The sequence below is a fragment of the Sus scrofa genome, chromosome 15 (genome assembly GCF_000003025.6).
Source record: "Sus scrofa isolate TJ Tabasco breed Duroc chromosome 15, Sscrofa11.1, whole genome shotgun sequence".
Classification (NCBI taxonomy): Eukaryota; Metazoa; Chordata; class Mammalia; order Artiodactyla; family Suidae; genus Sus; species Sus scrofa.
In genome coordinates this window covers 66,978,879-66,994,618 of record NC_010457.5, presented here as the reverse complement: position 1 = coordinate 66,994,618, position 15,740 = coordinate 66,978,879, and the positions used below count along the sequence as shown (strand labels likewise).

General features: G+C 40.2%; 1 protein-coding gene across 1 annotated transcript in view; it reads left to right on the top strand.

Moving 5' to 3' along the window:
* Positions 1–15,740, top strand: part of PLA2R1 (phospholipase A2 receptor 1) — a 118,826-nt gene that overhangs the window by 23,990 nt on the left and 79,096 nt on the right. The window contains 3 exon segments of the mRNA XM_021074789.1: positions 10,148–10,321; positions 14,844–14,957; positions 15,456–15,599. Coding sequence (XP_020930448.1) covers positions 10,148–10,321; positions 14,844–14,957; positions 15,456–15,599 — 432 coding nt within the window.

Genomic DNA, 15,740 nt, shown 5'->3' with positions numbered 1-15,740 from the left:
TGGATTCTTGAGTCAGGTGTCACATTATTTACATCATCTTCTCTTTCCATTTCCATCTCCAACAGATACCATTATTAAAAGTAAATAAAGCAATACTAATAAAATTAACATGTATTTCACATGACCCTCATTCTGAGGGATCTTTTTTAAGCTACAAGTCTCCTTGAGATTCTTCAAAGAGCACTGTCACCATCCCTCAGCACTTTTAGCTAATTACAGTTTCCCAGGTGGAAGCCTGGGTTTAGTGGTGCCCAGGGCTTTTCACTCCCCAGATTATCTATTTGTTCAGCTTCCTACAGTTCAGAAGCATCCTCCACTTGACAGACTGCCAGATTCCAACTCTCCTGACCTTTACCACAGCCAACAGAGAGCATGTTTATTTGTACAGTGCTATATTACAATTTTCTTCCTCTCTTGTTACTTTTGGTTCCTGGTGGCCAGCACAACTCAAAATAATGTGCTGGAGACTGGAACCTGAGCAAGCTGATAGGTCTTTCCATGGGGTCAACAAGTGGATAGGACAGAGAGGACTAAGTAAATTAAAACAAAGAGTTATTCTTCTGGGTCTCATCTTTCTTATATGGAAATTTTTTAGTATCTCAATATAGAATGATGCTTTTTTTAAAAAAAAAATTGATTTTAAGTGAGCATAATGTAAATTTAGTGCTAATAAACACATACGAAAACACACTAGCAGGGAGGGATATGATAAAACATCTGTCACTATAGATCCTCAGGGAAAGGATGATACAGAGGAATCTCTCTGGGTTTGTTGAGGGCAATTCTGGGTCATGCTAGGTCCATCTTGGTTGTGTGTCTTACACAGCTGGAGAGTTACACTTAGTTAGTTTGAGATATTTTTAGGATGGCAACATCTGGAATTATCTGATTGTGCTTGAACCCCATTCACCTGCCACAATTTTTATCAGTAACTTGAATGACATAACAGAGCAGATTGTTACCAATATAGATGCATGACTGCCAACCTCATCTTGGTCAGCTATTTTATTGTATCTCTCTTGTCATGCTGCTCTGTTACTCCCCACAAGAGCCATACAAACCTCTCTACTCTCCCCTGACTTCTAATCCTGAGCTACGTTCTCTTTTCCAACTCTTAAGAGGCAACTTCAATACCTACCTCTCAAAGAAAACAGGATCCATCAGAACAGAAGTTTTGACAACTTCCTGCTCCCAAGCCTTTAAGCCTACTTGGGTCTGTACCCATCTTTATTTCCTCCTTCCTGTGTACAGGTGGTTCTCTTCCTACCTGGGACACATCCCCCCATCTGGACTCCAGAGCCTCCCATCCAACCTGTATCTCACTGTTTCTCTAAGGGTGTCCCTGTTCCAGTAGCATCAGGCATCCCTATGAACTTGTTAGAAAATGCAAGTTACCAGCCACACCCTAGACACCAATATCAGTCATTCTAGAAGTGCAGCCTCTGAAATCTGTTCTAACGAGCCTTTGAGGTGATTCCAAAGCACACTCCCACTCTAATATAGATGATGATGGATCCTTCTCATTAGCACTTAAACCTGCTCAAGTCTTTATATACCTTAAAAATAACACAACTCCTTCATCCCCACTTCTGTCTCCTGAAAACACCTCTCTCTCTCATCCTCTACATAGTGCTTTGATTCCTCAGAAATCTATCTCTTCTTAGCTTCTATAATGATGCATGCCTGACTTCCATTTCCACAAGTCATTCATTCATTCATTCATTTCCACAAATATGTATTGAACACCTACTATACACCAAGCATTCTGCTAGCTTCTGGGATTCTAACCACAAATGTAAAAGATGAAAGTCATGACACCTGTCATAATGAAGTTCATATTCAAGTATAATGCTCAAGTTAAGTTACAGTTACAATTTTTGATAGATACTACTTAAAAAAATAAAAAACAGTGAGTCAGTCCTGTGGTTGTGTGGACTAGGCAGTTAGACATAAAGGTCAATATATATTTGAGAGTTGTAACAAAAGGGGTTTATGAAACTAGGTTAGATAATCCAGAGCATGTATAGAATAGAAAGGAAGAGGACTTAGGGCCAAGTCTTAAGATCTCATGTTTAGTTTGAATAAAAAGTGAACAAACTAAAGATGCTAAAAGGGGCAGCCATAAAGGTGGAAGGGTAGCCAGGTGGAAGGGTAAGCAAAGAAAAATGTATGTCAGCAAGAAGAGAGAGCCCAGCTTGCCTAATGCTGCTGAAGAGCCTGATTTGACAAGGTCTGAAGCTAAGTGCTTGCTAGATCTGGCAACACAAAGGTTATTGATGGCATTGGAAAGATATATTCTAGTTGCCAGCTTGAGTGGGTTAACAATCAAATGGAAAAACAGAAGAAGAAGGAAGGAACACTTCCTAATTTATTTTATGGGGCCAGCATTACCCTGATACTGAAACCAATGACATTATAAGAAAAGAAAATTAGGAGTTCCCGTCGTGGCACAGTGGTTAACGAATCCAACTAGGAACCATGAGGTTGCGGGTTTGATCCCTGCCCTTGCTCAGTGGGTTAAGGATCCGGCATTGCCGTGATCTGTGGTGTAGGTTGCAGATGCGGCTCAGATCCCGCGTTGCTGTGGCTCTGGTGTAGGCCGGTGCCTACTGCTCCAATTAGACCCCTAGCCTGGGAATCTCCATATGCTGCAGGAGCGGCCCTAAAGAAAGGCAAAAAAAAAAAAAAAAAAAAGAAAAAGAAAAGAAAGAAAGCAAAGAAAAGGAAATTATGGGCCAATATCTCTTATGAATATAGATGCAAAAATTCTCAACAAAATACTAGCAAACAGAATCCAACAGCGTATATAAGTAAGTGTACACTATGACCAACTGGAACTTATCCCAAGAATGCAAGATTAGTTTAAAATATGAAAATCAATTAATGTAATACCCTTATAGATAGGATAAAGGACAAAAACACAAGTTAATATTATCACAATAAAACTGTTATTTTTTTTAAAGAGTAAATGGGAGATGAGAAGTGGAGACAGCATATGCATAAAACATGTGACTAATGGGGGCAGAGAAAAAGCAGAGACTGGGATGGGGAGGCCAAGGGAAGGAGATTTTTTCTTTCTTATTTTTTAAGGATAAGAGATGCTAGGTCATCTTTGAATGTACCTGGAAATGATCTAACAGAGAAAGGTGGAAGGTGCAGGAATGTGAAAGCAATTAATGAAATAAATATGGTCTTTCAGAAGGCATAGGAAATAGGATCCAAATCCTAGATGGGCAGACTGGGCTTTTTTGGATGTAAAGACAGCTTCTCCTTAGGAGGGAAGAGAAGGAGAAGGATAGCACAGGTCCCAGAAGGTTGATGGATGAAGTGATGGGGGAGAAATGAGGAGAATCTGGTCCAATGGGTGTGGACTTTCCCTGAAGAGGGGGAAGAAAGAGTGAGGTTTGGGCAGCAGGAAAGATGTGAAAGGAGCACTGTGGTTGGTGTGAGATCAAGCTGACCAGAGAAAGCTGGTAATGGTTCCAGGAAGCATGGGGGGGTGGTTGATGATAAATTGATTGGATGATTTCCTTGGTGGTGCTCATCTGTTGGGTGTAGGCACGGAGCAGGCAGATGATTGGGTTCCTCTGTTGAAACACTTCCCATAAAGTCTCTAATGGATTCGGCTCTCGTCTTATTCAAAGGTTCAGCAACATGTAACGGAATTGACACCATCTTTTTCCTTGGGTATCTGGGACCCACACCTACTAGTTTTCCTCTTTCTTTTGCAGCCACCACTTCTCAGCTTCCTTTGATAGCATAGTCTCCCCTACCCAACTACCTTTAAATGCTGATAGGCAAGCTTTGAGTAACACGAAAAAGAGGGAACGTGGTTCATGCTTTCCTGATACTTAATTTTATCAGGGAAAACAAACAATCAATAAGCAATCACATAATGCATCATTTAATTTCAGTTGTGATCAGGGCTACCAAGGAGCATGTAAGGTACTAGGGATTCCTATGTAGCAGGACATCTGGTTTGGAGCTCCTGTTACATGAAATTTACCAACACAGCACTTTTCAGGGAGCACATATTCAATAAGTATTTGCTGAGTATATGAAAGACCAAAGAGAGATAAAAGTAGAAACTTTGTAGCTTAGAGTTTCTCTAATAGTATGAGTTCTTTTCTTCTTTCTTTCTTTCCTTTCTTTCTTTTAGAATTCAACTTTTTTTTTTTTTGTCTTTTTTTTGCTATTTCTTGGGCCGCTCCCGCGGCATATGGAGGTTCCCAGGCTAGGGATCCAATCGGAGCTGTAGCCACCGGCCTACGCCAGAGCCACAGCAACGCGGGATCCGAGCTGCGTCTGCAACCTACACCACAGCTCACGGCAACGCCGGATCCTTAACCCACTGAGCAAGGGCAGGGATAGAACCCGCAACCTCATGGTTCCTAGTCGGATTCGTTAACCTCTGCGCCACGACGGGAACTCCCAACTATTTTTTTAAAGTGGCAAGAAAGAGTACACCTTGGACAATGACAAAGCTGTATCCTTAGGGAAGATGAAAAAAATCCATGTTAATAGAGAAGGAGAAATGGCTACATCTTGGTCATAATCTGTAACAAATCAATGTTGGCATGAATGTAGTCCAGTTCATTGGAAGAGAGGTGTATTTTGAAAGGGAAAAAAAAATCACCATCGTACAAAAGACTTTTGGCAATCTTTCTTCAAATAATAGGAGATAAAGATAAACACAACATAGTCGCTTCCTTCAAGGAGCTCAGAATTTAGAGTCAGAAGAGATAGTATAAAGATAATCAAAGATTTGGAGTTTCCGTTGTGGCTCAGCAGTAACGAACCCAACTAGTATCCATGAGGACGTGGGTTAGATCCCTGGCTTCACTCAACGGTTAAATAAAGATCCAGTGTTGCCATGAGCTGTGGTGTGCATCAAAAATGCGGCTTGGATCTGGCATTGCTGGGGCTGTGGTGTAGGCTGGCGGCTACAGCTCCAATTCGACCCTTAGCCTGGGAACTTTCATATGCCACGGGTGAACAAAAATGACAAAAAAGAAAAAAAAAAAAGATAATCAAAGATGCAAAGACATATAACAAGATGATAGTAGCCCTTAGATTCTAATTTTTCGATTGATAGTGCTAGCCATCAATCTTGCATTTTTAGTTACTTGGAAAGAGACATTTGATATGAAGAAGCAAGAGGATTAAGAGTAAATACATGCGAATGCCCCAGACGAAGATGGGAGCCTGTGGCAGGTGGGCTCTCAGGGAGCAGTCTGAGGCTGAGATGACCGTGCAGGAGGTCTCCTGGGAAATGGTCTCAGGATCAATACAAATGGAAAGGAAAGGAAGAGAGCAGGATTGTGCAGAACTGGGAGGCAGGGCTGCCAACACCCGCACAGACCCTATGAGGAGTTGTCAAGCTGGATTTGCTCCTAGTTGGGGTGAGAGGAGGGGGTCTTGTAACCATGCATTGACTGGTCACTATTTGCAGGCTGTCCTTGGGAAGGGAGAGCACCATGAGCAAAGAACCTCTTCAGCCAAGGCAATCCTGGAGAAGGCTTAACACTGAGAGGGGTCTGCTGGCATCTGGGGAAACAAAGCCTTTGATACTGAATGGAGATCAGAAGAGCAAATCACAATGCCCAGGCCCAGGGTGGCACTTTCATTCCATTTATTACCACAACATCTTCCAGTAAGACCCATGGAGTGACACACAGCTCTTTTAGAGAAGCAGGTGCATGTACTGCATAGAAGTACACATTCTTATATTTTATTTTATTTTTTTAATTTTTATTTTTTGTCTTTTTTTGGCTATTTCTTGGGCCGCTCTCGTGGCATATGGAGGTTCCCAGGCTAGGGGTCTAATGGGAGCTGTAGCCACGGGCCTACGCCAGAGCCACAGCAACGCAGGAGCCGAGCCGCATCTGCGACCTACACCACAGCTCACAGCAACGCCGGATCCTTAACCCACTGAGCAAGGGCAGGGATCGAACCTGCAACCTCATCGTTCCTAGTCAGATTTGTTAACCACTGCGCCACGACGGGAACTCCATATTTTATTTTTTATATATATTACTCAATGAACTTATCACATTTATAGTTTTACAATGATCATCATGACTCAGTTTTATAGCATTTCCATCCCAAATCCCAGTGCATCCCCCCACCTCCAACCTGTCTCCTTTGGAAACCATAAATTTTTCAAAGTCTGTGAGTCAGTATCTGTTCTGCAAAGTTCATTGTGTCCTTTTTTCAGATTCCACCTGTAAGTGATAGCATTTGATGCTGGTGTCTCATTGTCCGACTGACTTTACTTAGCATGGTAATTTCTAGGTCCATCCATGTTGCTGCAAATGCCATTATTTCTTTCCTTTTAATGGCTGAGTAATATTCCATTGTGTATATGTTCCACATCTTCTTGATCCACTCCTCTGTCAGTGGACATTTAGGTTATTTCCATGTCTTGCTATTACAAATAGTGCTTCAATGAACATTGGAGTACATGTGTCTTTTCGAGTCATGGTTTTCTCTGGGTAGATGCCCAGGAGTGGGATTGCTGGATCAAATGGTAGTTCTATTTTTAGTTTTCTGAGGAATCCCCATACTGTTTTCCATGGTGGTTATACCAATTTACAATCCCACCAACAATGTACTAGGATTCCTTTTTCTCCACACCCTCTCTAGCACTTATTGTTTGTAGACTTTTTGATGATGGTCATTCTGGCAGGTGTAAGGTGGTACCTCATAGTGGCTTTGACTTGCATTTCTCTAATAATGAGTGATTTTGAACATCTTTTCATGTGTTTTTTGGCCATCTGTATGTCTTCTTTGGAGAATTGTCTATTTAGATCTTCTGCCCATTTTTTGATGGGGTTGGGTTTTTTTTGGTATTGAGCGGTAGGAGGTGTTTATAAATTTTGGAGATTAATCCCTTGTCAGTTGATTCATTTGCAAATATTTTTTCCCATTCTGTGGGTTGTCTTTTTGTTTTGTTTAGGGTTTCCTTTGCTGTGCAGAAACTTTTAAGTTTAATTAAGTCCCATTTGTTTATTTTTGTTTTTACTGTGATTACTCTAAGAGGTGGATCTGAGATGTTGCTGTCGTTTATGTCAGAGAGTGTTTGGCCTACGTTTTCCTTTAAGAATTTTATAGTGTCTGGTCTTATATCTAGGTCTTTAATCCATTTTGAGTTTATTTTTGGGTATGGTGTTATGAAGTGTTCTAATTTCATTCTTTTCCATGTGGCTGTCCAGTTTTCCCAGCACCACTTATTGAACAGGCTGTCTTTTCTCACACTTAATATAACTTAACTTATATTTCAGTTAAACCCAAATTTCCGTGGCAAATGCACTGACTTTTTAGAAGAATATGGGCACCAGTTGCAAACTTTTGACTGGAAGTTTCCTTTTGATTAACCTTAAGAATTGGCATAGATACTACAAAGCCAAGGGAAACCTAACAAAGCCGGGCTGTGTAATTTGTAGCATAGACAGGATCACCTGCAGGTCTCTCATCCTGTTTAATGCCTAGAATTCAGGCAGTTTATTGCAAAAGGCTGTGTTTATGAAGCTCAATTCATGTCCCATTGAGAGAGCAAGAGCGACTCTTGACAAAAATGGGGAATAAGATCAACTGAAGTGTCCTCCAGACCTTTTCTTATCATGACACAGCTTATCATGGAGGTTTATAATTAAGACTTACTGTCAAATCTTTCCCCAAGGCAGAGGAGAGGCAGGTACCCTATACCCAGATCTCCCTTTCTGACATCCTCCCCCAATCTCTGCTCTGACATCCTACTATCTTCTAGTGACCAAAGGCTACTCATACCTGCTCTCCTTGGAAAGTGCTTCGAATGTTTTCTTTCAAACCAGTGCTTCCCAGTGTTTGCTTTGTGGACCATCTGCATTAGAATCAGGATTTTTTTTTTTTTTTGTCTTTTTAGTGCTGCACCTGCAGCATATGCAGGTTCCCAGGCTAGGGGTCACATTGGAGCTACAGTTGCCGGCCTACACCACAGCCACAGCAACTCGGGATCCAAGCCATGTCTGCAAACTACACCACAGTTCATGGCAACACCGGATCCTTAACCCACTGAGCGAGGCCAGGAATCAAACCTGAGTCCTCATAGATACTAGTCAGATTCATTTCTGCTGAACCACAATGGGAACTTCAGGAATATGCTTAAAATGTAGGTTTCTGAATCCCACTCCAAAAATAGTCACTAATTCAGAATCTCCAAGACTGAGAACTAGAAATCTGTGATTTTGAAGACATTCGCTAAATGATTTTTCTGTACCCTGAAGTTGTAGACTCCCCTGCTCCTCTCTGGTAGCCTCAGCTGTCACGGGATCAACAGGGCTGAACTAATGTGTGATAATGCTCAGGGCATTGTCCGTCTCAGGGATGGCATAGCTTTTTAACTGAAGACAATCTCTAAGGACTCAAACTCAATGAGGAAATTTCAGCCACCAGGGCAAAATGATTACTGAACGTGTCCTCCTTCCTTTCTCTCCCTTTCCTATAGTTTTCCTTGGTGATAGCCCTGGCTTCCGCCTTCCTTCACTCTGGGATCCTGCTATAAATACATGTGTCAGACAGGAAGACGAAGACAACCTTAGATTTACATGCAGATTAGTAACTTCTCATTAACTAACTCAGTTCTGAGGAAGGCACATTGCACCAGACCTGAAAACAAACTTCCCACATTCCCAAGAGAGCCATCTAATTAAGTACTGGGGAAAAGAAAACAAACAAAAAAGATTTCATTGTCAAGTAAGTTCGAAGTGTACTGAATTAAAATTAAGCTGTTTCTTCACTAGGTAACATCTCAGAGCCTTTTTATTTTTTGGCTGTGCTTCCCAGGCCAGGGATTGAACCCAAGCCACCGCAGTGACACCACCAGATTCTTAGCCAGCTGAGCCTCTGAGGAACTCCGCAGAGCCTTTAACATGCTAGTGTACATTGTAAATTCTCCAGAGAAGGCTACATGCGTATTATGTCCCAGCTTTTCTTGGTGAGCTCTTGAAGTTGTAGTATTCTATGCATCACACTTTGGGAAGGGCTATTCTCAATTTTAGCCAATTGCCTGACCGTCAGTCACTCTCATGCTTTAGCCTGGTTCACATTGTCTACGTTCTGAAATTCTTTGGCTGAGTTTGATTTCAGGTAATTATTATGGCTGCTTATTTCACCTTGGGGATTGACTTAAAATTTCAGCCAAGCACCCAGACTAGGTCTTCATTTTCTGTTATTTCAGTAAACTTCAGATTTCAGCCCACATTTCATACTTTATTAAAATTTGCTTTTAAGCATACTACACAATCCTTGGCCAAGGTTTTCCAAGTGGATTTTGCTTCTCCTTTTGGCTGAAAGAACTTGCTTAAACTAAATATCAGTGTTCCTATTCTCAATGTTTATTTGAAAACTTGCGTTCATTACAGACTCATATTTCTACTGTATCCCTTTATTCCATGTAGCATTTTGGTATTTGCAGGGGAAAGCCTTTTGAAACAACACTTGTATCTTTCTCAAATAAACATTTCAGGTCACAGAGCTTTTCCTATAAAGTTCTGACTGCTTTTTAAAGAACTCCGGAAGTTCCCATCGTGGTGCAGTGGTTAACGAACCGACTAGGAACCATGAGGTTTCGGGTTCGGTCCCTGCCCTTGCTCAGTGGGTTAACGGTCCGGCGTTGCCGTGAGCTGTGGTGTAGGTTGCAGACACGGCTTGGATCCCGCGTTGCTGTGGCTCTGGCATAGGCCAGTGGCTGCAGCTCCGATTGGACCCCTAGCCTGGGAACCTCCATATGCCACGGGAGTGGCCCAAAGAAATAGCAAAAAGACAAAAAAAAAAAAAAAAAAAAAAAAGAACTCCGGTGTTATTTTCGCAAATGCTTCACTTATATTTCCTGTCTTAAAAATGGCTACTATTATTTTCTCAGAAAGGGTCAGAGCTTCTTTATTGATGATTTCTTGAATTTCTTTTAAACCTTGAAAAAGCTTTACCATAAAGAGCCAATGGGAAAACAATGCAGATTTTTATCATAAAGACCTAATCAAGAATAGATAAGTGTGCTGAAGTTTTAGGAGTTGCAAGTTGGAATAATTCCATTGAAATTCATCTTAAAACGCTTTGTGTATAGATAAAGTAAGATTATAGTTAATGCTTTCATGGATTTTGTTTTCAGCATCTACAGAGGTGGGCTGTGACGCTGTCTGGGAGAAGGATCTCAATTCACACATTTGCTACCAATTCAACCTGCTTTCCTCCCTCTCCTGGACCGAAGCACATTCTTCATGCCAGATGCAAGGAGGTGCTTTATTAAGTATTGCAGATGAGACTGAAGAAAATTTCATAAGGAGTAAGTAGGTGGATTATGCCAGTGATATTGACACAAAATGTTGCTTACAGTTATGTCCATGTATGCTGGAATACATCCTGGAAAAACAGTCCCTTGGAAAATACTTTTCCCTTATTAACATGGTCCAAACTCACACCCAGAATTTTGACCTGAACCCTGGGCCATTCCACTTGGCACCTGGTCATGTTGTTCTTATGTTCTCCCCCTTGGAAAAGAGAAGTTCAGGCCACAGCAAGGGACCCAGGAGAATCTGAAGCTCTAACAAGTGGGTCTAGGAGACTTCTAAACTTAAGTTCAAAATCCTGCATTGCCGGAGATCTTAGCCATTCGTTTCCATTGATAAATAATTACGTTTTTTACTAATTAAACATAATTCTACCTGTCAGTCACTATGAGCAGGTATGGAGTAGGCTTCCTGGTGGATGACAAAGAACTTAAAATTTAATTGGAAGAGCAAAATCACACATATGATAACTAATGCTATAAAAAATAACATAAACTGTTAAAAGAGTGTTAATGATCTGGGTCTTGTATTTCACCTCTCACCTAATCTCTCTACTTACTTCTCCTTTATAGATTAAATGTGTTTATAGATTAAATGTGTTTATAGATGTGTACATAACAGCATTTAAAATTTGGGGGAGAAACATTTGAAAGTGTCACAAAATCAGTCACTTTCATTAGGTTTCTAACACTTCAAATTTATTACCCATACTTATTATGGAATAACAATAAAATTGTTCTAAGATAATTTTAAAAGTTCAAGTATACAGAAAGATAAAGGAAAAATCTCTCATAGTTCCACAATCCAGAGATAACCATGTTTTTAATCTACAAAAAAACCCAATAAATACATACATACATCCAAAGTACCTATGAAAAATGGTATTGAATAAAAACATGCGGCAGTTGTTGCACAGAAATTAGGAGCAGGGACCAAAGAGCCACTGGCCTGGATTTGAATCCCACCTCCATCACTTACTAACAAAGCTAAAGAGGTAAAGTAGCTCAACCTCACTGTTTCCCTCTATCAAATGGAAATGGTAATAATGCCACCTTTTTGGCCATGCAGATTACATGTTACAAAGCAGATGAAGTATTAGAAAAGTGCCTGGCACACATAACAAACATTCAATGTGCTAACCATTTAACAGTAACTGTGCACACAGTTTAGTAACATGCTTACGTAATTTACCTGCATATAATGAACATCTGCTCATGTCTATAAACATGACCTACATCGTATATTTTTTTTCTTCTTAGGGCTGCACCTGCAGCATCTGGAAGTTCCCAGGCTAGCAGCTGAACAGGAGCTGCAGCTGCCAGCCTACCCGCAGCCACAGCAACACCAGATCTGAGCTGTGTCTGCAACGTACACCATAGCTCATGGCAATGCTGGATTCTTAACCCACTGAGCGAGGCCAGGGATCAAACCCATGTCCTCAGGGATACTAGTTGGGTTTGTTACCACTGAGCCACAACAAGAACATCTACATTATATTTTTCATGGTTTTGTAGTACTAAAGGTTAGTGAGAGTATATTTATCTAATCACCAAATATGAGATAGGAATAGATAGATAAAATTCTTTATTTTGCTTTTATTTATTTGTTGCTATTAAAAACCATCCCTGCACATACCTTTGTGCATAGATCCCCAATTATTTCTTTATAAGTCTGTAGAAGTGAATTCACTGGGTGGAAGAGGAAGTATATTTTAAGGCTTCTGAAAGTCATTAATACCGTCCAGAAGGAGTCTAACAAATGCATAACCAGTGTATGGAGGCCCCTTTCCCACAGACATGCAAAAGTGGGAAATTATCATTGAAACTGATTTGAGTGAGTCATATTGTAGGAAAACACCCATTTCCAATATCATTATGAGCCTGTGATGGTTTTTATAGAATATTTTGTGCACCATTAACGAATTACAATTGTTATCTATCATGACTGCTGGGATCTCTAATAAGAGGGCTTGAGTTTACCAAACTTGAATAATGACTAAAGAAATAAAATATGTCAGAAACTTTTATTTAAATACCATAATTTTATAATGAGATTTGGGAGACTGTTTAGGAAAACAGACATCTATTCATAAAGATGGCAACTTGTTCTGACCAAGGTATTTTTTAATGATGAAAATTGTCAACTGTTTCTTGCTAATCACTGATGAACATTAACTATGGTATAAGGAATTATCCAAGCTACCACAAATGACAAGAAATATCCAAAGGAATTTAGATTTGAACTTATTATTACGGAATTGTGAGCCAATTTAGTTGTAAAGCTAAACAGACTATTTTTGTACTTTGAAACCCAGGTTATAAATTACACAGTGATTTTTTTATATGTGTTGTTAAAACAATTGCACAGATGGTCTTCAAAATAACTCTCAGATAAGAATAATTAATATTTAAATATTTTAGGTAGATTATTTGAAAGTGTCACTTGGCACTGACCTCAATATAAAAAGTGGAAATTTCTCCATCTTGTCCATTCATCTTCCATTCTGCCTTCTGTCATGACGATACTCATAATTTAATCAAATTGTGCTATTGAATGGACTAATGGAATAGATATTAAGAAGAGATTCTGTGCTTATGCCACAGAAGCTTGGAAGGGCAGGGCCCACGAATGTCATGCTATTTCTGCTAAGTGGTTTTGACAGCCTCAAAATTATGAAGCACCTTCTCTTTCCTTAAATGGCTGGGTTCTTCCAGATTTCCACTGATGTATTGAAATCTCCATTCACAGAAGGTACTGCAGCCTTGAGATGTGAATGCACTAATCTTTATAACCTAGGTGATTATACAATTGATCATCCAACTGAGATTCTTTTAGGAGTAAAAGAGGCTACCATTAATACTTATTCTAGAACTACAAGCATAAGCCATGAATTTTCCAGGCAAACTGAGACATACAGTCACCCTATTTATAACTCTTATCTGTTAGGACCTTAGTCTCAGGCAGGGCCTCTGCATCTGACTCAGAATAAATTGGGTTCTGAAACAGATGAACCATAAGGGAACAATGCTGTCCTTTATATATTAAAAAATTAAATGGCAACATTCGAAAGTTTCACAAAATTAGTCACTTTCACTGAAAGTCTCTGACACCATTTCCCCCCCAAATATTATAACACAAGTAGTACATGTTTATTCTAGAATAATTTATTTTAATTCAAGTGCACAAAAAGAAAGAACAAAGGAATTTTTCCTCTAATTCTACAGGTTCGATAACAATATTTTTTCTACATAAGCACACACATATTTGTTTATTTGTTCGTTTATTTTTGACTGCACTCAGGGCATGCAGAAGTTCCTGGGCCAGAAATCGAACCTGCACCACAGCAATGACGACACCAGATCTTTAACCCACTGAGCCACCAAGGAATTCCAGGATGCACATGCTTATACTTAGCATTTTTAACAAAAATGGCACAGAATTAAAACATGAGGAGCTGTGGCACAGCGGTTAGGAGCAGGGGCCAAGGGTCCAGCCTGGCGGAAAACCTTGTCCCCCCCACCCCAAGCTGAAGAAAAATTTGCAACCTGCTGTTGATCCCTCTGGATACTCCCATCCCTTGTACAATGCTCTCTTCTCAGCCAGATAACTCCCACTGGCTCTCCAGCCAGATAGCCGTCTCCTTGCTTGCTTTAGCACACCTCCTTAAATTTGAGGACTTGACTCCTGTCCCCAGTAACACTTAATCTGCTTTCCTCTTCCTTGCCAGATCCTGAAAGAAAACGTCTTCTAAGTTGTTCCATTTTTTAACCATGAAATATTTCAAGAATATTGAAAAGTGGAGTTCCCATTGTGGCACAGCAGAAACAAATCCAACTAGGAATCATGAGGTTGCAGGTTCGATCCCTGGCCTCAGTGGGTTATGGATCCGGCGTTGCCATGAGCTGTGGTGTCTAGGTCGCAGACGCGGCTCAGATCCCATGTTGCTGTGGCTGTAGTATAAGCCAGCAGCTGTAGCTGCAATTAGACCCCTAGCCTAGGAAACTCCATATGCCATGGGGTGTGGCCCTAAAAAGCAAAAAAATTAAAATAAAAGTAAAGAATATTTAAAACTACAGAAAATCATGTCTGTACACACACATACCCATGATACAGATTTAACAGCATTTCTTCCTATTCCCCTTGCTGGGGGCCTGAGGTGGCCTCAGCATGCTAGAATCACAAACCTCCAGACTGAGGCCGACAGGCACATGTGACCAAAGAAGGAAGACAGAGGGGCACTTCCTGGGAGTGACTGGGACACTTCCTCCTTCACCCTCCAAAATCCTCAAGTGCATGAGCTCACACAAACCAGATGGTCTCAAATTTATAACTATGCACACTTGGTGGTTGACCTCCACTGAGAGGCAGCATTTCTGGTTGCTTAGATTAAACACTTCAGAGCTGGTGTCAGTGAGTCTGCAGGAGACCACCATGCTCCAGGAATAGGAAAACAAGAAAGAAATGTAACATTGTTTTTTTTTTTTTTTTTTTTGAAATTCGGTATTTCTCTTATTTCAGAGCACCTGGGTAGTGAAGCAGTGGAAGTGTGGATAGGTCTGAATCAGCTGGATGAAAATGCTGGCTGGCAGTGGTCTGACAGAACGCCACTCAACTATCTGAATTGGAACCCAGGTACCTGCAGCGTCTTGATTACCTTCAACAAGTGGCATCGTCCCACAGCCTAAAATAGCAGTATTTCCCTTGTATACATACAGTATGTTCTTGTGAAAGTGGCTTATAAACATTTTAAAAGTCTGATTGAATTCCTATAAGACATGCTTTTCCAGACAAGAAAATGGAAGCCAAGAAGGTAAGTTCTTTAGTCAAGGCTTCAGGGTGATATTGACTCAAAGACAAGATTCTAGTCAGTCATTTTAAAGATAGCCGCAAATTGCAAAATATTTCTCTACCTTAAAACAATAAAATCAGCTGTTGCTATCTTTGGGAAGTCATTTTACTGCCATGCCTGGACTCCAACTGCAAAATCATAAATATAATGTAACATCCTACGGATTTACTACATATGCCAAAGAGAAGGGCTGTCTCCTTGATCCTGAAACTACATTTTGGTATATATTAAACTCACTGCTTTTGCTTCTAGCATTCAGTGCACTTATATTGCATTTTCAGAAATAAATTTTGAGCCATTTGTTGAGTATCACTGTGGAGCATTTAATGCATTTATGCCAAATGCCTGGAGAAGTCGGGACTGTGAGTCCACCTTGCCTTATATATGTAAAAAATATCTAAACCACACTGATCCTGAAGTAATTGGTAAGTGATTTTAAGTCATTTTTATCAGTTACTTATTTGCCCTTTCAATATATTCAAATTAATCTGCTTTTTGCTAATAATTCATATTTTTTTTAATTTTTTTGGGGTATAGTTAACTTACAATGTTGTCTTAGCTTCAGG